The sequence below is a fragment of the Podarcis cretensis genome, assembly GCF_951804945.1.
Source record: "Podarcis cretensis genome assembly, chromosome: 11".
Taxonomy (NCBI): Eukaryota; Metazoa; Chordata; class Lepidosauria; order Squamata; family Lacertidae; genus Podarcis; species Podarcis cretensis.
Window position 1 is genome coordinate 49,234,514 of NC_137180.1, and position 26,055 is coordinate 49,260,568.

Sequence of the window (26,055 nt, forward strand, 5' to 3'; positions counted from 1 at the left end):
AGGGGAAAGAAACTCAAGCAATGCTTTAGTCTAACTTAGTTTAGTTTAGTTTTATATCACCCTTTATCCAAAGATCCCAAGATTAATTAACAAGCAACTTGTGGCCCCGGTTTCCTGTGAAGAACAAATTCACTTTTCCCACCCAATACTGCTTTTAATTGCAGCCTAGTTATATTGTTCCATAGCACTGAATGGAAGCCATTAAGAATTACACCTACTCATTTTTAAATAGCCCAGCCCATTTATCCATATTCCATTTCTTGATTATGTCACAGTGTGAAACAGGGATGCAACAAAGACACAGAACTCAGGAATGAATGGAACGCTAAGTACCAAGCAAGGGCACGCCGACACTGGCACTTGTCCCATGCCAATAACAACAACAACAACAACAACAACGACATACTGCCCATCTGACTGGGTTGCCCCACCACTCTGGGTGGCTTTCAACAGATATCAAAACATTTTAAAAAAAATTAAACCTTAAAAAAAACCTTCCCTCTACAGAGGAAGGACGGGGCCAAGCCTTTGGACTAGATCCTTCCAACTCTGCAATTCTATGAGTTTCCAATGACCATCCTGCCTCCAACTGTGGAGGTAGATCATAGCCATCGTGGTTGGGAGTTAAACCTTCTCTCCCCGCCTGCATTGGCCCCGGTCCAGATACCACCACCACCCTTTTTTAAATGTATTTAAAAACTGTTGTTGCTGTAAATCAGGGGTCAGCAAACTTTTTCAGCAGGGGGCCAGTCCACTGTCCCTCAGGCCTTGTGGGGGGCTGGACTATATTTTGGGGGGAAGTATGAACGCATTCCAATGCCCCACAAATAACCCAGAGAATTCATAGCTGTCAACGTTTTCCTTTTCTTAAGTGAAATTCCCTTATTCCAAATAGGATTCCTCACAAGAAAAGGGAAAAGTTGACAGCTATGCCAGAGATCCATTTCTAATAAAAACACACATTCTACTCATGTAAAAACACCAGGCAGGCCCCACAAATAACCCAGAGATGCCTTTTAAATAAAAGGACACATTCTACTCATGTAAAAACACACTGATTCCTGGACGGTCCGTGGGCCGGATTGAGAAGGCGATTGGGCCGGATCCAGCCCCCGGGCCTTAGTTTGCCTACTCATGCTGTAAATGTTGCACTTAAAGAGGCGTGTTTTGAGGAGAGACTTGAAGAAGGAGGGAGACATGGAGAGAGGCTGAGAGACATACTAAGCAGTTGTCTGTGGGTGGAATTAGTTTTTGGAGTGGGCTCTTTGTTCTCCAACAACTTCCACTTTAAGAAAATAAATACCGAGAGGTGGGACACTAAGAGATTTGGAAAGTGACTAATACAATGTTCAGGAACATACGACTGAATTTGAAAGCAAAGAGACAATTAGCAAATGGAAATTAAAGACACTAAGTGCTCAAATAGAAAAAACACACACAGTACAGAATAGTGCTATTGAAAAGAACTGTAATTGCACAGGGAAGTTATTAGTGCCTAATATATGCATGATTCAAAGTATCATCCCACAGACCACTTATTGCATGATTGCGTTATCTTGTCTGTGTTTTCAAGTCGGCCTGATTCAAATTAAAAGGAATAAATCAGGAACAGAGGCTTCCCTGCTGGGAAGTGGAAAGTAGCCTTCTAGACTCTAAGGGGCCTTCTCTTTTAATTAAATGGGAAAGGAAGAGCTGTGCATAACCGAAGCAATTATAGTGTGCTGGTCCTGGGGGCTAACCAAGAGGCGAGGTCTGAGTCCAGTCCGAAGTTGAGGATGTGGAATGGAGGCTGTCCGTCAAAGCTGAAGCTGGGTCCAAGGCAGGGAGTTGGGTGGGGTCAGGAACTCTGGCAGAAGAGCAGGACAGGGTGCAGGCAGGAACAGGCTAGCAACAACGTTCCTCCCACAACCTGGGACTGGGGTTGACTAGCTTTTATCTGCCCCAAGGCATAGGGCAGCCCCGATCCTCTGGTGACTCACCTCTCCCGGCCCAGAGGCGAGCACTCCCCCTGCAGGAACTTAGTTCCCTCTGGCTCTCTGCCCTGAGCCTCTGCAGCTCAGGAGAGGCTGGAGGGTTACCGGACCCAGAGGCAACCTGCTCTTCCTCTGACGGGGCTGAGAGTGGAGCACCTGCAGGCAATGGGTCCTCCATCACCTCAGAGGCCAGAGCAGACTCAGCTGGTGCCTGCACCTGAGGATCCAGCACAGGTGAGGACCCTTCAGGCTCAGGCCCCAACCCCGGCTCAGCTGGTTCTGGAGGCGGGGACTCCTGTGCAGGCTGGGATTCCTCAGGTTCAACCTCTGAGTCCGAATCCCAGGCCATCACATATAGACAAAAACCTCTACAGCCCAATATGTTGCAAAAAGCTGTGTTTGCTCAGTGGGTTGTGTCACCAGTGCACATACTCCTTGTTGTCTTGGTGGAGCCTGGTACTTGTGGGAATGGTCATGCCCGATTTTCTAACTACAGACGATTCGGGAACTCTAGCCCACTCTGTTGTTTTTGCTTATGAAGCATCCGAATGCCACCCAGGTCCAATGAAATCTAAAATGGCACCCCTGCTTCCAGGGATTGTTTGTGAAGACTTGCCCAGCAGAAACCCGAGTTCCTGTCTTCTGTGTCTGTGAGCAAAGGGAAGGGCAAGGAAGACAGTGGAAGGAAAGGAGCAGAAGAATCAAATCAACTGCCCTTGCACATATTGAGTAGAATGTAGATTGTGCTTGCCTCAAATGTTGTGGCACCTATTAGATACCACATACAACACCACCGGCAATGCACAATATACAACTTTTTCCTACCCATCTCCACTTTCCTGGGGGTACACCATGTTGTTTTTAAAAATGTGTGTTTGTGTGTGTGTGTGTGTGCTGTATCTGGATAAGGCTTAATGGGAGGCCATAACAGTTTGGCTCTCATCTGGAAAATGGTAGGAAGGAAAGGGTTAAGGCACCCTTCCCAGTGCCATGGTTCTGATACAAATGCAGGGTGACACTGAGGGTCTGGTCTTCTACAAAAAATAAAGAGATAGAAGATGAGAGCATGGATTTCCATGAGCTCATTATGTCAGCTCATGGCAAAGGGAGAAGAATGCCTCTCTGGTCTTCAGACACCTTTCCTGAAAGCGTTGGATTCAGTTGTGGATATCAGTCCGGAATCTTTCACAGATGCAAGGAATTAATCAAGCTTCTCTACAATCCCTTGTGACTTGTTAATGTTAGGGGAGGGAATAAGGTACTTGCTTGATCAGTACTTCAGAGAAAAGAAAATTGAACTTTCTCTAAGTGCTACGAGGAAAATGTGAGACAGTTCATAAATTAACTGTGGCTTGCTGATGACTGCCTTGGAAGAGAGGAGAGAATAGCTAAGGGGAACCAAAGCTGTAGTTGTTACCAACAAATTTATATAGTAAGTTTCAAAATAAAGAACAAATCTAATTCAGAGGCCTTTGCCAAAGTTCTCCAAATTCTACACCAGTCAATAAATTCCATTTAGACTTCCATGTAAGTGTAATCATTCAGCTTTATATCAATTTTAATGGTCTCCAAAGCTACACCCTTGGGCTTGGAGCCCAACTACCCCTTATGAATGAAAGAGTTCCTCCTGCTTTTGAGAAGAGACTGGGATACAGAGAAGACACCTGCTAGAGCTGCAGCAATAAAACTGTTAGCACATTTGCAAAGCTAAGCAGGTTCTGGTATGGTTTCAGATAGGATGGGAGACCATGCGTTGAGATTCCTGCACTGGAGGGGGTTGGGTGAGATGACCCTCAGGGTCCCTTGCAACAATACAATTCTATGGTTCTAGAGCGGGGTGGCCTTTTTCACCCATCTCTGCTTTTCTCCAGAAACCACCTGGACCAGCTCTCATAAGAACCTATAGAACTGCTTCTATACTAAGTCAGACCTTTGGCCTACCTGGCTCAATATTGTCCACACTGACTGGCAGTGGGTGGCTTTCCAGGATTTCAGGCAAAGAACATTCACTGGAGATGCCAGCGATGGAACCTGGGACCTTCTGCATGCAAAACAGAATCGCCTTTCCCCTGTTATCCTGCTCCAAAGGATCCCACTGTAGCAGAATTTTTAGGTGCAAAGGGGGTTCAGGAGTGGAGGGATGTAAAAAAAGGCCACTCTCCTTTCACTAGTAGAAGCATCCCTTAATGCAACTCTGCTCATGGGATACACTTGGCAGCTTCCATTCATATTATTATTTATTTATTTATTTATTTATTATATACCACCTTCATCTGAAGATCTCAGTGTGGTTCATAGGAGTAATACGCAGTTTAGAAATTAACCAATGAACTATTTTGCTCATTTAAAAACAACAACAACTTTTGCCTTCCTACAAGAAAATGGATTGTCTATGACTAGTAAAGTTGGACTGTGCATTTAACCTGGTCTTTGTGCCTCTCTAATTCAGCCCTGGAGTCTCCTAATATCTGGCTGGATTTGATGATATTGAACAGAATCTTCCACCTTCATTTTCTAGAGCTAGCGATTCTGTCTAAAACACAAGCATTATGAATTGTTGGGGGACACCAGGGTGTGTGAAAACGATTCATTGGCCAAAAACATTATAAAATGAATGTGTGCCATCAAGAAACTTTAGTAAATGTAGCTGGTTTATTATTATTATTATTATTATTATTATTATTATTATTATTATTTCCTAGTGAGCTTTCCTTCCTTCCTGGAGGTGGTGGAAGAGGAAAAGGAGGAAGGTGAGGCCGACTTGAGGCTAGAGATGTCACCATCAGGTGCACTGATTCTGCTGCTTGCTCTAAACACATGGATTGTTAACGGTGAGCATTCAAAACATCCTTTACCTTTTCAAAACTTAAAATCGGGAAAGCGTGCTTGGGGATCCTGCCATCTTCCATTCTGTGGGCATGGCCAAGCCAGCGTAAACATCATGTGGGCTTGGGAGAGCACATATTTGTTGGAAAAGCCGTCCTGCCATGTGATACCCAAAATTTTCTTCATCCAACACATGTGGAAGATGTTGGGGCATGGCTCCTGATGGTTTTAAGTTGCCCATGGCTCACTTCCATAAAGCAGTGTGCTCAACACACAAAACTGTTTGAGAGCCAGCGTGGTGTAGTGGTTAAGAGCAGTAGACTTGTAATCTGGTGAACTGGGTTCGCGTCTTCACTCCTCCACATGCAGCTGCTGGGTGACCTTGGGCTAGTCACACTTCTCTGAAGTCTCTCAGCCTCACTCACCTCACAGAGTGTTTGTTGTAGGGGAGGAAGGGAAAGGAGAATGTTAGCCGCTTTGAGACTCCTTCGGGTAGTGATAAAGCGGGATATCAAATCCAAACTCCTCCTCCTCCTCTTCTTCTTCTTCTTCTTCTTGGTATTGGACATTAGCATCACATTCTCCCATGTTGTTTTGGAGAGGCTAACCTCCCCAAGTCCTGACAAAAATAATTAATGTAACATTACTTCAGGGAGAGCCAACAAGCTGGCTTGACACCAACAAATCCCCTCAGTTCAGAGAGTAGGGCCAATGGTCAGAGATGCTGGGAGTTCTGATCAACAACATCGGGAGGGCCCCACATTGGCTGTCCCTGATATGCATGTGAATAACCATTTCACAATCTACCATTACATAAAAATATGTAACTGAAATACCCAGCGGTATTATGTAAGCCATTACATATAGACTGGCTTTCTCCTTGTTGCCCTTCTGCCAGCAGGTGAAGGACTTCCTTGTTCAAACAAGCTTTTGGGAACTGACTGATTTTAATGAAAGAGCTGGTGCCATGATGGATGAGCCATATGTTTTAATATAACACATTTGTTATTGTTTAGTCGTTTAGTCGTGTCCAACTCTTCGTGACCCCATGGACCAGAGCACGTCAAGCACTCCTGTCTTCCACTGCCTCCCGCAGTTGGGTCAAACTCATGCTGGTAGCTTCGAGAACACGGTCCAACCATCTCGTCCTCTGTCATCCCCTTCTCCTTGTGCCCTCCATCTTTCCCAACATCAGGGTCTTCTCCAGGGAGTCTTCTCTTCTCATGAGGTGGCCAAAGTATTGGCGCCTCAGCTTCAGGATCTGTCCTTCCAGTGAGCACTTAGGGCTGATTTCCTTCAGAATGGATAGGTTTGATCTTATTGCAGTCCATGGGGCTCTCAGGAGTCTCCTCCAGCACCATAATTCAAAAGCATCAATTCTTTGGCGATCGGCCTTCCATATGTTCTATTAATGTTTAACTGCTTCTTAATGATTGCTTTTTCTATGTTTTTAGCTGTTTGCCACCTTGAGTCCCTGTCAGGGGAAAAGGTAGAATATAAATTTAAAAAAAATATTTTTATGGGTGAAGACTCACTTCTAACAATCTATCATTTGGGGACTTGAGTGGTAAATATGAGCCTTGTCTGCTCTGATAGAGTTAAATCCCCAATAACCACTTTCCTGTTCCTGTAGTGTGCCTTGTAAGAGCCCTAATGGATGACTATCTGATCCAGCATTTTGTTTTCTGATGTGGCCACAGCCAGATGCCTCTGAATAGCCTACAAGCAGGGTGTGACCGCTATAGCCCTCTCTGATGCCTGACATTTGGTGGGTGGCTCTTGGGGGTTGCAGTGGTAGCCCTGAGATATGGCAAGCTATTCAAGAAGAAGAAGAAGAAGAAGAAGAAGAAGAAGAAGAAGAAGAAGAGGAGAAGAGTTTGGATTTGATATCCCGCTTTATCACTACCCGAAGGAGTCTTAAAGCGGCTAACATTCTCCTTTCCCTTCCTCCCCCACAACAAAAACTCTGTGAGGTGAGTGAGGCTGAGATACTTCAAAGAAGTGTGACTAGCCCAAGGTCACCCAGCAGCTGCATGTGGAGGAGCGGAGACGCGGACCCAATTCCCCAGATTACGAGTCTATCGCTCTTAACCACTACACCACACTGGCTCTCACCACCCAGTGAGCTTTAACTTGAGTCTTTCTGATGTGCACTCAGTTCTTTGACCATAATACTGCACTGCAGTGGTTCTCTCCAAAAACAGAGGGAGGAAAATAGAGCCTCAGAACCACCATCGCTGTCGAAAACAGACTTAAACCACGACTCTAGGCCCTTATCTGCTCAGAGCCCCTGTGATGATAATTTAATTTGTGATTGCATTTCCTCAGGTCAGTCACTTCCTGGAAAGCCGACAGTAAGGAGTTGCCGAACTTCAGGAAATGAAACATTTACTTGCTGGTGGAAAGCTGATTCAGATGGTGGACTTCCTACAAATTACACTCTGCTGTATAGCACAGAAGGGTATGGAAATGTTTTGGGGTTTTTTTTTTAAGTCATTTGTTGTTCCTTGCACAGATTCAAGAGAGGAAGACAACACATTCCCAGTTACAAGGTGAAGTGATGAGTAACTGTGCCACCTTCTTCCCTCTGAGATCTTTATTGAGGTTCTGGGGTTAATCTGTTTTCCAAGAACTGCAAATAATGCATGTTTTGCTGGAGTCCTACTGCTTTAGGTGTAATCAAGGGTGTCCTCAGCTTGAATTGAGATACAACTTGCCCTTTCCCATATTACTTTCAGCCGACCAAAGACATGTTGTGTAGCCAATTACAGCTCCTTGACAAGCATATTGGTACATATTCAGAAAAGGGCAACGGAAATTATTGAGGGGCTGGAGCAACTTCCCAGTGGAAAGAGGTTACAGCCTTTGGAGCTTTTAGTTTAGACGAAAATGTGAGTAAGGGGGCATGACAGAGGTGCATAAAATAGTGCCAAATAATTTGGTATATAAGCCACTTCATATTTGGTCACTTTTCTTTGGCTCCTTCAGATGACCTCCCTCAAAAAACCAAACATGGTTCAATCACAGGTATATCTTTAGCCACTCCTGCAATGAAGACCAATGCATATTTATTTTCTGCATATTTGTTAAGAAGCCCAGGGTACAGTTTACTGTTCTTATTTAACAAAATTTTATATACCACTTAATTAACGCCCCCCCCCCGCCCTGTGCCCCATGATAGACTCCCAATTCAGATTGTGTAATTTACTTTTTTTAAGCCATTCACGCAACTGCCAACATTTCACACCAAACCCGAGGGAAGGTCAGCTATTGCCTTTGTGCTCTCCTTATGGGTTTTCTGAAAGAACCTGTCTGGCTATTGTCCAATTGACTAAACTAAATTAATCCCCACTGACTCCAGGTTATGCATTTGCAATGGTGAGTTTATTAAGCTGAATCTGACTAGTGGGTTGAGTATTTGCACTTGTTCTTACTTGTTCTGTTGAGTGTGGACAGGTCCTTATTAACTACTATTTTAAATTATTTTATTTCAGAGGAAAGCATGCCTTTGAATGTCCAGACTATAAAACCGGGGGGGCCAGTTCATGTTATTTTGATAAGAGCGTCACCAGACTTTGGAAAACGTACAATATCACAGTGAAGGCTACCAATGACATGGGAAGTAATGTCTCTGACCCTCATTTTGTGGATGTTCAAAACCTAGGTAAGGGGGGAGGGCAGGAAGCCACATGGAAACACAACTTTCCACTCTACTCTAAAGCAACACTTTGGGGCAGGGGGTGGATGGGGACTGACTGATTCATCAGTACCATGATCTTTTCAAACATTTTCCAAACCTAGAGGCCAACGGTGTTTTGAGGAAATGCCATATTGAAACAAGTTAGTTGTTAGTGTAGTTTAACATCAGAAGAGGGAAGACTATGGGACCTAGATGATTTCCTGATCTAGAACTAATTCAGTGTGTCAGATAGGCTAGATAATTCACATCTTCTAAGTACCAAGTTTGGTTCCTGACCTCTTTGGCTAAAAAGCCTGTTGGAAAGTAGTGCAGGGCAAGATCTCAGTTTGAAATTCTGGAGATCTCTTGCCATTCTAGATAGAAAGTACTAGGGATGGGGAAAGAAGTTCAGCCCAGACACTGAGGTCCAGCTCATGGGGCCTCTGGGAGATTTCCTCATTGCAAGAAGTGAAACCGGGGGGGGGGGCAGCCTCAGTAGTTATGCCCGCCATGTGAAACACCCTCCCGCCAGATGTCAAAGAAATAAACAAATATATGACTTTCTGTAGACATCTGAAGGCAGCCCTGTTTCAGGAAGTTTTTAGAGTTTGATGTTCCGATGAGTTCCTTTATATTCTGTTGGAAGCCACTCAGAGTGGCTAGGGCAACCCAGTCAGATGGGTGGGCTACGTGCAATAAATCACCATCATCATCATTCACTTCACATTTAAAGACAAATTCACACTTCCTGAAACAAGGAAAGAACCGAAACACAGCCATCCTTTGAAATTCACCCTTCTCTGAATTTTGCAATGCAGCCATGGTTTATACACACACACACACAGAGAGAGAGAGAGAGAGAGAGAGAGAGCATTGTATTAGGGGATATTGCTTTGGAAATGTGTATTCTTAGACAAAATTGCATGCTAAATGGTACATTAGGAGAAATTGGCACTAAAATCCAATGAATTTTCATGAGGACTTTAAGAACAAACAAACCACAAAGTGGTGGTGGAGAACCAAAACGTAACAATGGAAAAATCAGAAACTGAGAGAAACCAAAGGTGACATATTTCCCCATCCCTAGATAGTACTGGCCTAGACAAACTATCAGTCTAACTCGGGAAAGGTTAACCAGATGTTGTTGGACTCCAATCCCATCTTCCCTGACCGCTGGCCATTCTGACTGGGGCTTTTCAGATTTGGAGTTCAATGCCATCTGGAGAACTATAAGCTCCCTGTGCCTGTATGTCAATATGCAGCAGCTCCTTGTACATATTCTCCCTGTTGTCTCATGATTTGATTCTATTAGTTCACATACAGAATAGCCAAAATAGGTGTCCTAGGCAGAAGAAGAAAACAATACTGACATATGAATGTTTCCTTTGTATAGCTGAAGTCGGTCCTCCCACAGACCTGTCTCTGGAAGTCAAACAGCTGAAAGAGAGAACGTATGTGTGGGCAAAATGGTTGCCACCTCGATCGGTTGATGATGATGGAACAAGAGGTCAAATATGCAACTATGAATTGCGATTGAGGCCTACAGGGGAGAAAGAATGGGAGGTAAGTGAGTTCCATTCTTTCATTCACAAGCATCTTATAATAGGAGAGAGAGAGGCAGGTGCTGTTGCTGTTCCCTTATTTACAAAAGAGGCCCTGAAACACAGTGGCTAGTGGAAGTATGCCATAAGCAAAGCAAGACTTTAAAAACCGACATGTACATTTAATTACAGTGGTAACTCGGGTCACATACGCTTCAGGTTACATATGCTTCAGGTTGCACACTCCGCTAACCCAGAAATAGTGCTTCAGGTTAAGAACTTTGCTTCAGGATAAGAACAGAAATCGGGCTCTGGCGGCGCGGCGGCAGCAGGAGGCCCCATTAGCTAAAGTGGTGCTTCAGGTCAAGAACAGTTTCAGGTTAAGAACGGACCTCCGGAACAAATTGAGTACTTAACCCGAGGTACCACCGTACACCCATCAAGTTTATCCAGATGCACCGAACTGGACATCTTCAATCCAGACTCTCCAGACATACAGTGGTGCCCCGCAAGACGAATGCCTTGCAAGACGAATGCCTTGCAAGACGAAAGGGTTTTCCGTTTTTCGAGGTGCTTCGCAAGACGAATTTCCCTATGGGCTTGCTTCACAAGACGAAAACGTCTTGTCTTAAAAAGACTAGGACTTCTGGAATCACAGATGTTACAGTGCCAACTGCCCAGTGTGCCAAAGATTTCTGCTTGTATAGAGGCATCCTTGAAAACCTGTATGCTCTACAATTCTCTTAGTTTCCCTTGTCTTTACTGCTTCCCAGACTCGTTTTGTTGGAGAGCAAACACAGTATGAAATATCCCAGCTGCACCCAGCAGTGAAATATACTTTTCAGGTTCGCTGTATAACAGAGCATAGTGAAAGGAGTGAATGGAGCCCGGAAACTTACCTCCAGCTCCACAGTGGTGAGTCAATCATTCATCATTTTTTTCTGTTTTGAAAGGCCAAATAAGGTAGTAAGAACACGAGAAGAACCCTCCTGGATCAGAGCAATACCCCATCTAGTCTAGAACCCTGTTCTCACAGTCACCAACCAGATGCCCATTGTGAGAAGCCTGCAAAGCAGAACTTGAGAGCAACAACTCTCTCCCTACTTGCAGTTCCCGGAGGCAGAACTAGAATCAAATGTATTAGAATGGCAAAGAAGTAGATTTTGGCTAAGCATTAGGCAACTTCCTAATGGTAACACCTGGTAGTCAGTGAAACAGACTGCCCTAGGAGATGGTGGGCTCTCCATCATAGCAGGTGTTGAAGCAGATTCTGGACATCCATCTGTTGGAGTTTTCCCTAGTTGCATCCTGCATTGTAGGTCCTGAATTAGCAGGACGTTGGACCAAATGACCTCTGTGACCCCTTTGTGACTCTGACCCTATTGGCCTAAAGGACTTGTCTATCTCTTCCTTTCCAGGCCAACCTCCTGGGAAACCAGAGTTAATAAGATGTCGCTCACCTGAGAAAGAAACCTTTACTTGCTGGTGGAAGCCCAGTTCCAATGGAGGCCTGCCGAGCAATTACACTCTGTTCTATAACAAGGAAGGGTAAGGCGTTACAAATGGCTTTACGGTTGTCTCAGCCTGCATCTCTGAGAGGAGGTGGATTCTTTTCTAAGTGATGTGTAATGAGAATGCTGTGTTTGTATTTCCTTCTCAATCTTGTCTTCTGTTTTTCAGAGACAAGGCATACTATGAATGCCCGGACTACACAACAGCGGGACCCAACTCCTGTCATTTTGATAAAAAACATACTTCGCTTTGGATGACATACAACTTTACCATAACAGCGACTAATGAGATGGGGAGTATTTCATCTCAGCCATATTATGTGGATGTGGCTAACATAGGTATGTGGTGCAAGCATAAGTGTGCAAGGCAAGCCTGGGTGTGGGGGGCGGGAATCCCAATAGTCCTAAGAGTTGTGACCCAGAATTCTATATGCATCTTATATACCATCAGCTAAATATGACCAGTCATGTGTCTTGATAAGGGATAGGGGAGAATATTTGTTTGCATTTTAATGAGAAACTATCCAGTTTGCTCTTCATAAACCCAAACGCACAGCTATGCTTTGAAATTTGCACTGCTCTGAATTTTGCAATGCATTTTTCTGACAAAGCAAAAGTGTATATACTAGGCAAAAGTGAGCATAAAAATATACCTATTGAGTAAAAAAAAAAAGCATAAAATACATATGCTAGTTGTCAGGGGATTGCCATCGGAACAGGGAAGGGAGGCAGAGGAGCAGTTGGTTGGGATACAGGGAACCTCCGAAAATCCTGAGAAGCAGTTCCTCTTCCTTCAGTGGGGAAAGCCACACCTCCAGTGGGGAAGAGGGGAAGGGACCAGAGGATGCTGCTGGGAGCCTCAGAACCGCCCCTCGTCAGTCTGAGGGTGGGAAAAGCCACGCCTCCCAGGTAAAGGAGGGGAAAGGGCTAGAGGATGCTGCTGGGAGCCTCAGCACCGCCCCTTGTCAGTCTGAGGGTGGGAAAAGCCACACCTCCCAGGTAAAGGAGGGGAAAGGGCTAGAGGCTGCTGCTGGGAGCCTCAGCAAAGCTCTTGGCCAAGCTTGCCAGGAGGGAAGCATGCCTCTTCCATCGCCCACCTTGCGCAGAGGTGTAAAATGCAAAGAAGGAAGGAAAAGGCTGGGGGTGACTAAGCTCTTATGTTGGGGGAGGACCCGGAAATGACCCTTCCTGGATTCTGCTAGTGATTGAGGCAGACATGAACTTGTGGTTCTGCACACTAAATAAAACCTGTAAAAGACAGGTCAGAGTCCTGACTGGTTACTCACAAGCAACCACATTGTCATCTGACACTAGTGAAAATAGTATACAAAATTGCATTATATTAAGACAAACTGCTTGCAAAAATGTGTGCATTAGCCAGAACTGCATACAAAAATGTGTTTATTAGGAGGAATTCACACTAAAATTCTGATAAATGTTTATGAAGATAAAAAGAAAGAAAGCTGCTCTTGATGTGAGATAGTTGAAATGTGCCTCTGTTTCCATCTATGAAAAAGGGCATGAATTTAATAAATAATCATATTCTCTTTTCTTGTACCAAGACCTTTTAAAACAAACTCTAGGCCTTCACTGTTTTAATGACATTTTAAACAAAACCCATGCTCTCATTCTTGCCACAGTATGCTTTTAAACTGAGCTTTCTCCGCTGTCGAGAAATTTTTGCAGTTGCTTTTTGCTGTTTAAAGCTCTTGTACTTTGCATTTTAAAGTATTGTGATTATATCTGCTGTCTAAGCCTCCGTAAAGGATTGGATTGATGGCCGTCCATATACATTTGATCAATAAATATTCTCTCATCCTTCTTTTTTTCCAGTTCAGCCAGACCCTCCCGAAAACCTCTCCCTGGAATTTGAGAAAAAAGTATATGGAAAATATCTGTTGTTAAACTGGTCTCCACCTTCTCTGGGTGACATCAGATCTGGTTGGCTAACCCTCGAATATGAGTTACATATCAAGCCTGAAGGGGGACAAGAATGGGAGGTGAGAATGGTGAAAGCTCTTGAGCCACTTCCAGATGGTGATGTGTAGATTTGCCAGTTTCAGCCCTCTCAGCTTCTCGTTTTCCCAATTCTAAATCCAGTTCTCCACATTTCTACAGCCATTTCCAATAGATAAATCCTCATGAACATCCACCAGCATTTTAATGTGAATTTATCCCAACAAACACGTTTTTGACAGCAGCTTCAGCTAACATACACACAGTTCTGCAAGCCATTTCTCCGTAAAATGATGCACTCTTGTATGCTGCTTTTAATAACATGTTCATTTTTACCCACACTTCCCCTTAATATATACGTTTTTGTAAACACTGGCTGGAAGAGTGCATCGCAACATTCAGATTAGTGTGAACTTCAAAGGATGGTTAAGTTTCAGCTCTCTTGGGGTTTCACAAAGTGTGGATTTGCGCGTCGAGACCCTGAAACCACCCCCTCATTGAAGAATAACACACACAATGACACAGCTATTAGGTTAATGTTATTGGGCAAAATTTGGCCACAACTATTGATTAAAGAATGGGAGTGGTATTCACTTAGGCTTTGAATGGACCCAACTATATCTAGCTCCTGTCCGTTGTGCAGGGAGCCCAATAAGGGTAAGCCACCAGAAGGGGGAGCCCCATCGATGCATACGAACTCGAGCTCCCCCAGGTGTTTCCGTCGGGGTCGTGTCATGGCCCTAGCCCCACCCCGGCCTTCGGTCAAGATCCATACCCCTGGATTCCTTTAATGGAATATCCTTAAGCTTGGAGGGGCAGGTGATGGCCACACCTCCCTTCCCCCCTCAAACAAGAGCCTAAAGGCTCGCCGCCAAATACCCTCACACCTGTAACCAATGCCTCAAGCCCTCTGCAATATCGGCCAACCAGATATCATTCCCCCAATCAGAAATGTGTATGCCATCATCACGAAATAGTGCCACCTTGCTGTAACCTACGGTGGGTGCTCAATCACCCAGCCACCCAACATGTGCACCCTCTGTGCCATGGAACGATTCAAGCGAGCCAAGAGGAAGCCCTCCAGCTCGCGCCTCAGCTTAAATGGTCCCGCCACACCCCTGGCAGCCAGCGGATTGGCTGGCCGGTTGCTGACGCTGCCGGGATCCCCCAGACAATGCGGGACTTCGTCCCCCGCCCCCGGAGGAGAGTGGGTGGCCACGCGGTCCACCGCAACTCCTCCCCACGGTGAAGTGGAATGGACTTGGCAGATATGCCTTTACATGTGAACTGAATTGGACGTTGCCCCCACCCCTATCTCCTGACAACCTGTTTAATGAGCATTTGCCCTCGTTTGCTTACAGAGAGGTGTATAATGTTGTGCCCAAGCAATTTTTCTCCAACACTTCCCATTGCATTTTCCTTATCACACACAGCCTAACGGGGGGGGGGGGGATTGAAGGTATGTTGTGCAAGAATGCCAAATCAACCTTAATTGTGCAACCAGTTGATCTCATCTGAAAATAGTGGCTGCCTGGAAGCATCTTTAGGAGTACCCAAATGCTCTGTGTTTCAGAAACAGTATCTGAGAAAACAGAGTCATGGATGTCTGTGTTCTTCTTATCTTTCCAGAAAATATTTGTTGGTCAGAGAACAACATATAAGATGTTCAGTGTAAATCCAGGAGAAAGGTATGTTGCAAAAGTTCGCTGCAGATCAGATCATGGAACGTGGAGCGACTGGAGCCCTGAAAGTTTTATAAAACTCCGAAAAGGTGAGGACAACTGCTGGGAGTGACCTTTCGTTAATTAACCCCTTTCGTTAATTAGAAAGCCTAGTTGAGGAGTTTGTTATTCATATCCTGCTTTTCTATTTAGAATAAAAATAAAATCCCCCATCACAAAAGAAAACACAGTTCAATGACAACAGCAACACAATGAAACAAGGATAGGGCTGACATGTGATGAAGCTGGTGCTAGACGTGTGCGTCTTACAAAACATTGCCTGGCGGTCTGCTTTGGGAAATCTGGGCAAGTTCAGCTGACAACTTGGTAAACATATTAGCTGTGTGAGTTCCAGACTGCTAGTGCAGGGGGAGCCAAAATGGTGTCTTCCAGAAGTTTTGGACTACAACTCCCATCATGCCTGACCAGCGGCCATGTTGACTAGGGATGGGGGGAATTGGCATTTGCAACATCTGTATCCATGTTGACTGCCCTTGAACTAAATGAAGTTGGCTGTATGCAAAAGAAGGCAAGGCTTCTATACCTTTATTTGTGTAGAAAGGAGACTTTACGCAGGTACAGCTTGTCGTGTAAACTACGCTTGCTGAAACTCCCTTCTGAAATCTCACCACTGAGCTCACTGGGCGATTTTATGCTCATCACGGCATTACAGACTGATCTACCCTCCAGGGTTGTTGTGGGAGTAAAATAGTAGAGATGCCACCTGCCCTAAGCTACCGGTAATAATGTTTTGAAATGAACTCTTAACTGCACAAAATTTAATCCCTTCTTATTTTCTCTCTTAGAGTTCAGACTGAAAGATATGCTTGTTTGGATCTTCGTGGCTTTTTTATCATTTGTCGTATGTTTGATCATGATCTGGACACTGGCTTTGAAAAAAATTAAGTAAGTTGCTACTTCTGACATTGTAGTGTATTAAAAAAAGAAAACAAGCAAATTTATTGCCACAGCATGGGGTTAAAGGGATGGAAAGCCTTCTCCATACATTGTGGTCACAGCTGTGATTCTTCTTCCATCTCCTCCACCAACTGCTATTTAAATTTTAGAAAAGCAGACATGTTAAATGCAAACATGCATTTAATACATCATCTAGCTGGGGTTATGCATAGTGGAACTGTGTGTGAAGCTTGCTGCCAGTGCTCTATTCTGACAATACAAAAATACAAAAAACAAGGTTTCTACGTGTAGAAATCATGTTCACTTAAAAGACCACTCTACGGACAAGTGAAATCAGTTTATTGGAACATCCTGTGGGTCCCCTCTTTACAGCCATGGATATTTGTTTTTCCAGCAGGCAAGGTTTTCTGTATGCTCAATCTATCAGAAGAAAATCAAACCTAGTACGAAACCAAATGATTTCCATCATTTCTTTATTCCAACCCCTTCCCTCTTTCTTGTTTTTCAGCATGGTGGCTTGCCTTCTACCACCAGTCCCAGGACCAAAGATAAAAGGCTTTGATGCCCAGCTACTAGAAGTAAGTGTTTGGGCACTTAGAGAAGTTTTGCACTCTTTTTTGTCTTGCATTTTCTTAGAGGGGGTAAAAGAAAATGCCTCATTGGAAGCCTTTAACAACTTTAACCTGTTAACACTTCTGCTGATGCCAGTGGCGTAGCGTGGGGGGTGCAGGGGGCCGGCCGCACCAGGCGCAACATCTGGGGGTTAGGGTTAGGGGGCGCAAATCCACGGGTTAGGGGGCGCAAATTTCTTGCCTTGCCCCGGGTGCTGACAACCCACGCTACGCCACAGGCTGATGCTAATCTGCTTGAATTCAGTACAATAATATCCAAACGCAACATGATGACCAAGTACAACAATGCGATGTCAATATAAACTCTTTGTATAATCTATACAGAACACTGAACAATATGAAATAGGCACTCTCTTGAAAACCAAATAAACATAAATCTTCTAAATCTCAAAGTCACAGAATATGACACTCTTGATGGATTCTCTTGAAAACATAGAACCAACTAAACACAAGTCTTATAGGTCTCTGAAAGTCTTTGTGAGCTATGCAAGTCTCTGAAAGAAGCAATGAGTCAGATATCTGGAGTAAACAAGCTTAAAGCTTTGTTTTATAATGTCCAACGCTGCCGAAGTGGTCCGCAAACAGACGTAGTGAACAGTGATTCTGGATATACCAACTGTTTTGTGGAATTCTTCTTCAGCATAGCAGTAGGATAAAGAAATGCTTCAAAAACTGCAATTGAATTATTGAAACAATGACCTGCATATACATGGTAACTCAAATTATTAGAAACTATATGCAAGAACTATAATATCAATTCAATATGAAATAAAACCAAAAGCACATACCCCATCTATATGGTGAATGGAATTGTATGAACAATTGCTATGGAGCAGTGGTCATAAAATTATGTAACCACTGCTACTGACTGCATGTTGCAAGAAACTTAAAAAGCCGACCCCAGGGGGTGCTCATAACAAGGTTATTTCAGAGATTTAGAAGATTTCTGTTTATTTGGTTTTGCAGAGAGTGCCTATTTCATATATTTCATATTGTTCAATGTTCTGTATAGATTATATAAAGAGTTTATATTGACATCGCATTGTTGTACTTGGTCATCGTGTTGCCTTTGGATATTACTGATATTTGCTTGTAACACAGGGGTTTAATTGAATTCAGATCAAAGCATGCATCATTGTTGTTGTTGAGTGCTCTGTACCACATCTTTCTCCTTTGCGTTTTCAGACATAATCAGGTACATAATGCAAATATTATAGTTATTATATTATATTTCCCCCTGTATGTTTCTTCACATCAGGCAGGGAAAATGGAAGAATTGCTGAGTGCTCTTGGCTGCCAGGGATTCCCTCCAACACCAGGCTATGAGGACCTGCTGGTAGAATTTTTGGAGATAGATGGCAGTGAAGACCAGCAGCTAATGCCATGCACCGAAAAGAGCCACCCCAATAAAAATGTGAAGCTGGCGCACCAGGAAACAGACAGCGACTCGGGAAGAGGAAGCTGTGAGAGCCCTTCTCTGTTGACAGAGAAGCGCAAGGAAGCCCAAAACCCACTCTTGGAATTGAAAACACCAGATACCTATGGGGTGCAAAACGCTCATAGGAACAGCATGCAGGAGTCACCAAAGGGGGGCGCTGAAGGTCAGCTCCCCTGGATTAACAGTGGTGAACCTAGGCCATCCACGTGGTGTGGAGATCAGCTCCCTAGCTGTCAGACTTCTAAATGTTCCTACCATGACACAATGAGTGTATGTAAAAAGGCGGTCAGTGCCATGAATATAAACAGGAAGGGGAGTGAGGAAGGAAAGTGTTGTTCGCAATATCCTGAACTCGTTGAGACTCTTGGCGAAAGAAAACCAGCCAAATTGGAGAAAGCAGCGGATCTACTCTCAAATGCTCAGCACAGCCAAGCGGGGTTGTGGCTACTCCCACCAGAAAGGCCGCCATTCTCGTCTACAAAACCCGCAGATTACGTGGAAGTTCACAAAGTCAACCACGATGGAGCTCTGGCTGTACTACCAAAGCAGAAAGAAACTGTAGGCAAAAAGGAAAGGCCTTTTGTCCCTGGGGACACGAATGAATACACCAAGGTTTCAACCGTTGTATCCAACCATATTCTGGTGCTGTTCCCAGATCCCAAAGCGGAGGCTTTGCCTTCCTTTCAGGAGCCACTGAAAGAGCTCGCCCAGAGTTGTCAGCAGAGCCAAGCAGAATTAAATTTCAGCTACTGTCTCACAGGTCCAAGCACCTGCAAAGTACAGACTGGCGGGCTAGACTACATGGATCCAAATAATTTTATGTGTCCCTTTAACTGAAAAGTTAGCCATCCTTCTACAGGTAACAACACTACAAGTAAAATAAACAGTGCTGGCACAAAACTGCTCACATGTCTGGTTTAGCTCAGTTGTAGCTCATGCCTTCTTTCGCTTTATAGCCAATCACTTAAGAACATGCTGGTTGCAGATCAATTTTTCCCCCTACCTGTGATTTTTAGTTCTTTTTGTGAAGAGTGATTTACAGAAAAGTAAAAGTTTGTGGCATCGTTTTGAAAACACAAGCATCCATTTCTAGTAATACATTCCAAAAAAACAAGGAGGGGTTTGTGTGTTGATGTTTCAAAAGCAACCCTGAGATCATCACCAAATGATGCTGGTTAAGAAACACAGGCTGAGCTTATAAAATATTGTCCAAAAAATTATATTGGTAATCAGACTCTTGAACAACACTGGTAGTGTCCAACCTGTTTTTGGCAACTGTGTGTCACACAATGCTAGTACAATATATGAGACGGTGTCTGCTGCAGTGTGTGGACTACAGTATGAACAACCCATCATACCTAATTTGTGTACAGGTCCTTGAGTTTGTTGAGCCATTGTGCGCATGTCAGGGACTGGCAGGACGCTGATGAGTGTGCGCCGGGGGAAGCGAGGCTGGAGTCTGGCTCAGGAGAGAGGGCCAGTGATTTGTGGGGAACTGTGCTGGACAGAAGGCAAGAGTTGGAGGCAGGGGAAGTTTCAGGTGGCGCACAGGATTGGGTTGGAAGGAGAGGAGGAAGAGGCAGGTCAGGCAAGTGAAAGGCCAGGTGCTTCCCCACCACTGTCTCCCAGATCCAGGAGGGGACTGAAGAGGGATGAGCAGAGGATAGGCATAGTCTATAGCTGCATGCATGCAGCGTTTTGGGGGAAAGTACATAAACTGGTGGAGGTGGAGTGGTCCCCCTGTTGCTGCAACTTCTTCTTAGAGCCAGTATGGTGTAGTGGTTAAGAGCGGTGGACTCGTAATCTGGTGAACCGGGTTCGCGTCTCCGCTCCTCCACATGCAGCTGCTGGGTGACCTTGGGCTAGTCACACTTCTCTGAAGTCTCCCAGCCCCACTCACCTCACAGAGTGTTTGTTGTGGGGGAGGAAGGGAAAGGAGATTGTTAGCCGCTTTGAGACTCCTTTGGGTAGTGATAAAGCGGGATATCAAATCCAAACTCTTCTTCTTCTTCATAGACCATGGACCTGGGAACAACCGCCTAGACACTAAATTGGCGTGGGAGGTATTCAGAGCCATAGAAATGACTGTGTTATGTTTGACGACAAAGAGATAACTATTGGCTGTGTGCATTTCCTTGATTGGGGAGTGCCCTGAACAGAACAGGCAGGAGAAATGGGCAGGCCTCACTCTGTGCCATAGCTAAGCCCAAGAGCATTCCTGTCCAGACTGTCTCAGTCCCCTACAGTCTGTGCTGCTTGTGGCATCTGTGCTGAAGCTGGCTCCAGCTTTGAGGGAGCCCTCATCATGGAGGTTGCTGGTGGGCCTTTACAGATGTATGTTGGGGGGTTGGGGTTGGGGAGCTCCTCTCCTCTTTATTTCCACCAGACACAAAGAGTGTGCAAGGCCCACAAGGAGGAGGCAGTGTTCCACCAATGAGTACCATTCTCATCACCCACAGAGCAACATAGCAATGCTGGGCCTGATCTGTGCCATAGGCTGGACAACTGAAAATGACATACTTTGTGGTTGCCTGAGGAAAACTAGCCAAATATATCAAATTCAATGAAAAGTAAATGCACAAATGAAAAACTTAAAGGATTGCATTATTATTCCATTTTTTGGCACTAGCAAAAAATCAATCAAAATTATTTCATGTTCTGCAATGTATTTTAAATAAGTTTTAAAGGCTAGTACAGTTTTTATAATATATTTTTCTTAGCCTTTTCTTTTTCTTTCTTTTAAAAACTCACTTTTCAGGATGTTAAAAATCATGTGTGTGTGTGTGAGTGAGTGAGTGAGAGAGAGAGAGATCTAATATATTGAAGGCATTAGCCAGAGTTATCTTTTTTTACATGCTTTTCTGCTTTTAGTGCAGCAATTGGGAATCTGTGGTTCTCTGGATATTGCCAAACTCTTGATTCCCGTCAGCCCCTACCAGCACGGCCAATGGTCAGGGATGACATGAGTTGGAGTCCTACAATTTCTGGAGGGACACTGGCTTCCCGCTCCTCTTTTACTGTGATGAATTATTTGCTGTGCAAGTTCCTCCAAGTTCAAAAGAAACTCCATTAGCACCGGTAGCATTACTTACAAGTATTCCAACATTTAGGGGAGAGGAGAAATCTAAACGAATCATAGCATTGTAGAAACATAGAATTGTAGAGTTGGAAGGGACCCTGAGGATCAGGTTGTAGCCCAGCCCCTTGCAATGCAGGAATCTCAACTAAAGCATCCATAACAGGTGGCTATCCAACCTCTGCTTAAAAACCTGCAAGGAAGGAGAGTCATCGACCTTCAGAGAGAGTCCATTCCACTGTTGAACAGCTCTTACTGTCAGAAAGTTCTTCCTGATGTTTTAGTTGGAATGTCCTTTCTTGTAACTTGAATCCATTGGTTTGGGTCCTATCCTCTGGAGCACCACAAAACAAGCTTGCTCCATCTTCCGTGAGACAGACCTTGAGATATCTGATGATGGCTATCAAATCTCCTCTCTGTCTTTTCATGTACTACTGGCAAGCCAGGTATCTCCACCTTATATTTGTGCAGCAGGTTCTTCCTGCCTAAGTGTACATTTGTCCACTTGCAATTTGTCAATTTGTAATTCATCCCAGTTTGGTGTCATCTGCAAATTTGATGAACATCCCCACAATACCTTCATCCAAGTATATTTTTAAGTAGACAATGTTAAGACTTGCAGTTCACTAAAGGTCCTGTTGAAATAGACAAATTTATTCAATATGGCACACAAAGGTTTAGCAAACAGGTACCTCCCAGCTCCTGCCCACCTAGCAGTTCAAAAGCACGTCAAGTGCAAGTAGATAAATAGGTACCACTCCGGCGGGAAGGTAAATGGCGTTTCCATGCGCTGCTCTGGTTCTCCAGAAGTGGCTGTCATGCTGTCTGCGGACAAACACTGGCAAGATGAGCGCGCAACCCCAGAGTCGTTCATGACTGGACCTAACGGTCAGGGGTACCTTTACCTCCCTTTGAACTATACATTTTATATAAATAAAATATCTACTTTAATTCTGCACTATTGCTGACAGTTGCATTTGTGCTTTTTACATTTTTAATAAGGCAGGCAATTAATTTATATAACTAGCAGAAACTTATAAGAGGCCCTGCACAAATATTTCTATGTCATTTTCTGGATTAAAATACTGTAATAATCTTCGGAGTTAATGATATGCTGTGGTTACTGGGGGCACACACCCTTCCAAATTTTTGGAGTATGCTATTTGTGGTGCGATATGATGTTTTTGTTATTTTTGACACTTTATTCATATATCAAATTTGCACCCCCAGCAGACTGGTACTGAAGTAGCAAATTCTGTCCTAACTTTGTTAACATGCTTTTGTGTAACTTTGTTAAAGCTACACATGCCTCGTTTTGTTGTCGTTCATACATGTAATGACCATTGGTTAAAACTCCATCGGCAGCTTTTTCTATGGTGACTATTCTGTAGAAACAGTTCGAGTTGATAGAGTTTAAGTCACTTCCTTTGGCTGCAACCCTAAGCGCATTTATTGATAAGTGAGTCCCATGGAACTCAGAGATGTATTTCTACCTAGTAAATGTGTTGTTTTTTTATTGAGTTGAAATAACGTGAATGTTGTGGAGGAAAACCAAAGTAACCTAAACCAGCTAAATAAATTTCTGCTGAAAAGCCATAAAGTCGTGTTACAATCAAGACAGCTGTGAAAGCACAAGGTTCCCCCCCCCCATAGGCAAATCTACCTCAGGTTTTCTTTTCCCACTAAGAGAGAGAATGAGAAAGACGATGATATGTCAAATTGCCAATTACTGTATTTTAAAAGGAGCAAATTGAGCCCTTCACAATCACTTTGATGTTTAAGGTGGATGATTTTTTTAAATAGTTTGTCACGCATCCATGACAAGCTTGTGTACGTATGTAGCACTCTTCAGACATTATTCGTGCTTTCCCAACTTGCATATATTTACTAATGTAACTTGAAACTTTGGAACTCTACTTTTTCAAACCGGAATCCATTCTTTGTGTGCGCGCACATTAATTGAGCAATTGTTTCAGCTCCACAATTGGCTGAGGTATGCAGATAATGTCTCGAATTGGGGGGCTGGCAACTGACATTGCTAATGGTGGTCAATCTGGTGGTGTTGAGCTGTGTACAAATGAAACTAGTCTACGGCAGGGTCACCAGCCAGCTGATATTTTATTGGTGCAAGATTGCATGAGAGGAGTTTCCATATTATTTCTTGCTTCATGTGACTCTTCACAACCTACCAGATTGCACCCATAACTCAAGCAGGTTTCTCACTGCCTCCACCACTCAGCTGCCTCAGGCCTATCAAGGTCTGTCCAGGGTCCATCCCTTGCTTGCCAACCAAATTTTGCCAAGGCTCTGATTCCTTGACCCCATCCAAGGGGCAGGAGAACCCTACGGAAAATGTGTTTTTTTAAAAAAACATTGACACATTTGTTTGAAGTGCTTGGAGCATGATCCTATATGCAAAACAAATAAGAAAAGAAATGAAAGATTAATCTCCCCTTATGGGCATGCAAGGTTAGACTCTTGGTCACAGAAATAACAATAACAGTAATTTTATTATTTGCACCCTGCTCATCTGGCTGGGTTGCCAGAAAACAAAATGCTTGCTTCCTATTGTGCAAAGGGGGTGTTCTCTCTCTTTCCATGTTCTGATGCTGCTAAAGTAACAGTTTTCAACATGTGAGACTAAAATCAGTCCATAATGTGAACAGAGTACCTGCATCACATTGAGAAGGTCTGTACAGCTTGGATGACCCACCAAATCAAAAACAGCTTAAATCACACAAATTGTGCACAGTGGGATGCCAGGCAAATCTCTTGTTTTTTGAATTCTTTATTTGGGCTTGGTGGGTCACAGCTTGCAAAGACCAGGCTGGTACTGCTTAGTTGTTGCAAGTGATCCAAAAGTCCCTTTCCCCCAAATAATTGGAATTGTTACTCAGTTGCTGAAGGGTAGCAGCACATTCTTTTTAGGCTCAAGGCTGTGTTTTCTGTTGTAGGAAAAATTGCATTTTTCCACCACTCAGGAAATTGCATTTTCCCATCCCTCGATATTTTGTTAACCTTGTGACTTCTAATTCAACTCTTAGTAGTAAATGGAAAGCCATGAGTGGGTCCTAACCTTACAGATTTCTGGACAGGCATTTTTATTATTGATACTTTGTTTTCTCCTCCCCCATATTGGAGTAAAGCCTTTGAATCTGTTTTGATTCTTTCTCTATTGCTAAGACATGTCTAGTGATGTGCAACTGGGACCTGACCGCATGCCTTGCAGCCTTTTATTCTTGCTCACTTTCACATTTAAATTGCAGCTTTATTTTATTAAATGCTACTTCTAGATGAAGTGAGAAGTAAATACTGTATTACGGATGAATGCTAAAGACCTACATTTTCCTAGATTTTTTTTGTAGCTCACAAAGACCTGTGGATGTATTCTTAAGCTATAGTTTAAAAAGTCACATTTATAAATCCTTTTAAATGTACTGAATTACGCACACTCTTGCACACTTCTTCATTTAGAGAAGTCTGACCGTCTCTGGTCAAACTTATACATCACTAGCCTGCTCAGTTTTACAATGGCTAGTCTAGTGGAGACATTTTAATTAATCTAGTATTTGCTTTCTATTTCACAGATCTAGAAATATTCCAGATCACACATGTTAGTTTTCTTTTTGTGGGTGACTTGAACCTCCTGTTTTATGGGCTAAAGAATAAACATAGGACAGTGGTATTTTTAAAAAACCTGCAATTAATATATTGTTTGCAGAACACTGGTACAAAACAAAATGCTCAGGAATCTTTTCTTGTTTGTTAAATGTGTTTGGAGGACAAATTGTTTAGCTGAATGTGAATGGGGGAAGTTTGCTTCAATTAAGTTATTACAATAATGTCTACCACTGGTTTTGTTTTCATGATCAATATTGTTGCTGTGTCATGTACTTTTCTCTGATAAACTTGTCCATTGTTTCCACTGCTGTTCTCTTTCTGCTAGTTTTGATTTCTTTTCTGTTACTATCCAACAAAATGTATTAAACTGTTTCTTGAGCAAAAATGTGGAAGTGTTCTCCGCCCAACGTAAATTAAGGATTTTTTAGGGAAATGGCCAAGATACTTAGATCTTGTGGCTTGTGCCTAAACTTTGGTTCTGTTCTTAAAACATTGCAAATCCTTGGTTCAATATAAAGCTTAGATTTCTGAGTAAAATCTGGGACAATGAGAAATCATTTCTCTCTTTCTCAGTTAATTGCTAGCAGCCACAACATTTACTGCACCTGCTACATTATCTGGGACCCGTGTCTCAAGGCCAAAGGTTTGAAAGTAACTTCTGCCTTCAAAATGGACAGGTGCCATAGCTGTCAACTTTCAGATTTGAAAATAAGGGATCAGCAGCCTCACCTGTCCCGGTGACAGTCTACAGGATATCTAACAATCCGGGACAGCAGTGGGAAACAGCGCTGGAATAAGGGAATTTCCTGTAAAAAAAGGGAAGGTTGACAGCTATGACAGGTGCTAATCTGGGTTTTGGGTCAGGCTTGAACCAGGATCTGGTGGCAGTGTTCAGCAGTCAAAAACTAGAGCTTCCTTACAGGTACAACCTCCTAAGATTGTAAAGGGACACTATTTTCTATTTACTACTTACTATTTAGTCCAGTTTGGTGAGTTTGACCAAACTCTGGGAGGCAGTGGAAGACAGGAGTACCTGGTGTGCTCTGGTCCATGGGGTCATGAAGAGTCGGACACGCCTAACAACTAAACAACAACAACAACAATTTAGTCCAGCCTTCACCAACCTGGTTCTCTATAGATGTTTGGAACCAAACTCCCATCAA

General features: G+C 43.6%; 1 protein-coding gene across 8 annotated transcripts in view; it reads left to right on the forward strand.

Annotated features, from left to right (window-relative positions):
- The window catches only part of PRLR (prolactin receptor), a 117,405-nt gene extending 92,126 nt beyond the window's left edge, over nucleotides 1–25,279 (forward strand). For 7 of the 8 annotated variants that reach the window (XM_079994811.1, XM_079994807.1, XM_079994806.1 and 4 more), the window contains 12 exons: nucleotides 4,676–4,804; nucleotides 7,128–7,260; nucleotides 8,294–8,463; nucleotides 9,872–10,041; nucleotides 10,793–10,934; nucleotides 11,438–11,567; nucleotides 11,700–11,869; nucleotides 13,364–13,530; nucleotides 15,116–15,257; nucleotides 16,014–16,113; nucleotides 16,634–16,703; nucleotides 18,016–25,279. In XM_079994811.1, the coding sequence (XP_079850937.1) occupies nucleotides 4,747–4,804; nucleotides 7,128–7,260; nucleotides 8,294–8,463; nucleotides 9,872–10,041; nucleotides 10,793–10,934; nucleotides 11,438–11,567; nucleotides 11,700–11,869; nucleotides 13,364–13,530; nucleotides 15,116–15,257; nucleotides 16,014–16,113; nucleotides 16,634–16,703; nucleotides 18,016–19,032 (2,469 nt within the window). In that variant the 5' untranslated portion in view covers nucleotides 4,676–4,746 and the 3' untranslated portion in view covers nucleotides 19,033–25,279. The remainder of the gene's footprint in view (nucleotides 1–4,675; nucleotides 4,805–7,127; nucleotides 7,261–8,293; nucleotides 8,464–9,871; nucleotides 10,042–10,792; nucleotides 10,935–11,437; nucleotides 11,568–11,699; nucleotides 11,870–13,363; nucleotides 13,531–15,115; nucleotides 15,258–16,013; nucleotides 16,114–16,633; nucleotides 16,704–18,015) is intronic. The other variant, XR_013843350.1, reaches the window with a different exon arrangement.
- The last annotated feature ends 776 nt before the right edge of the window (nucleotides 25,280–26,055 follow it).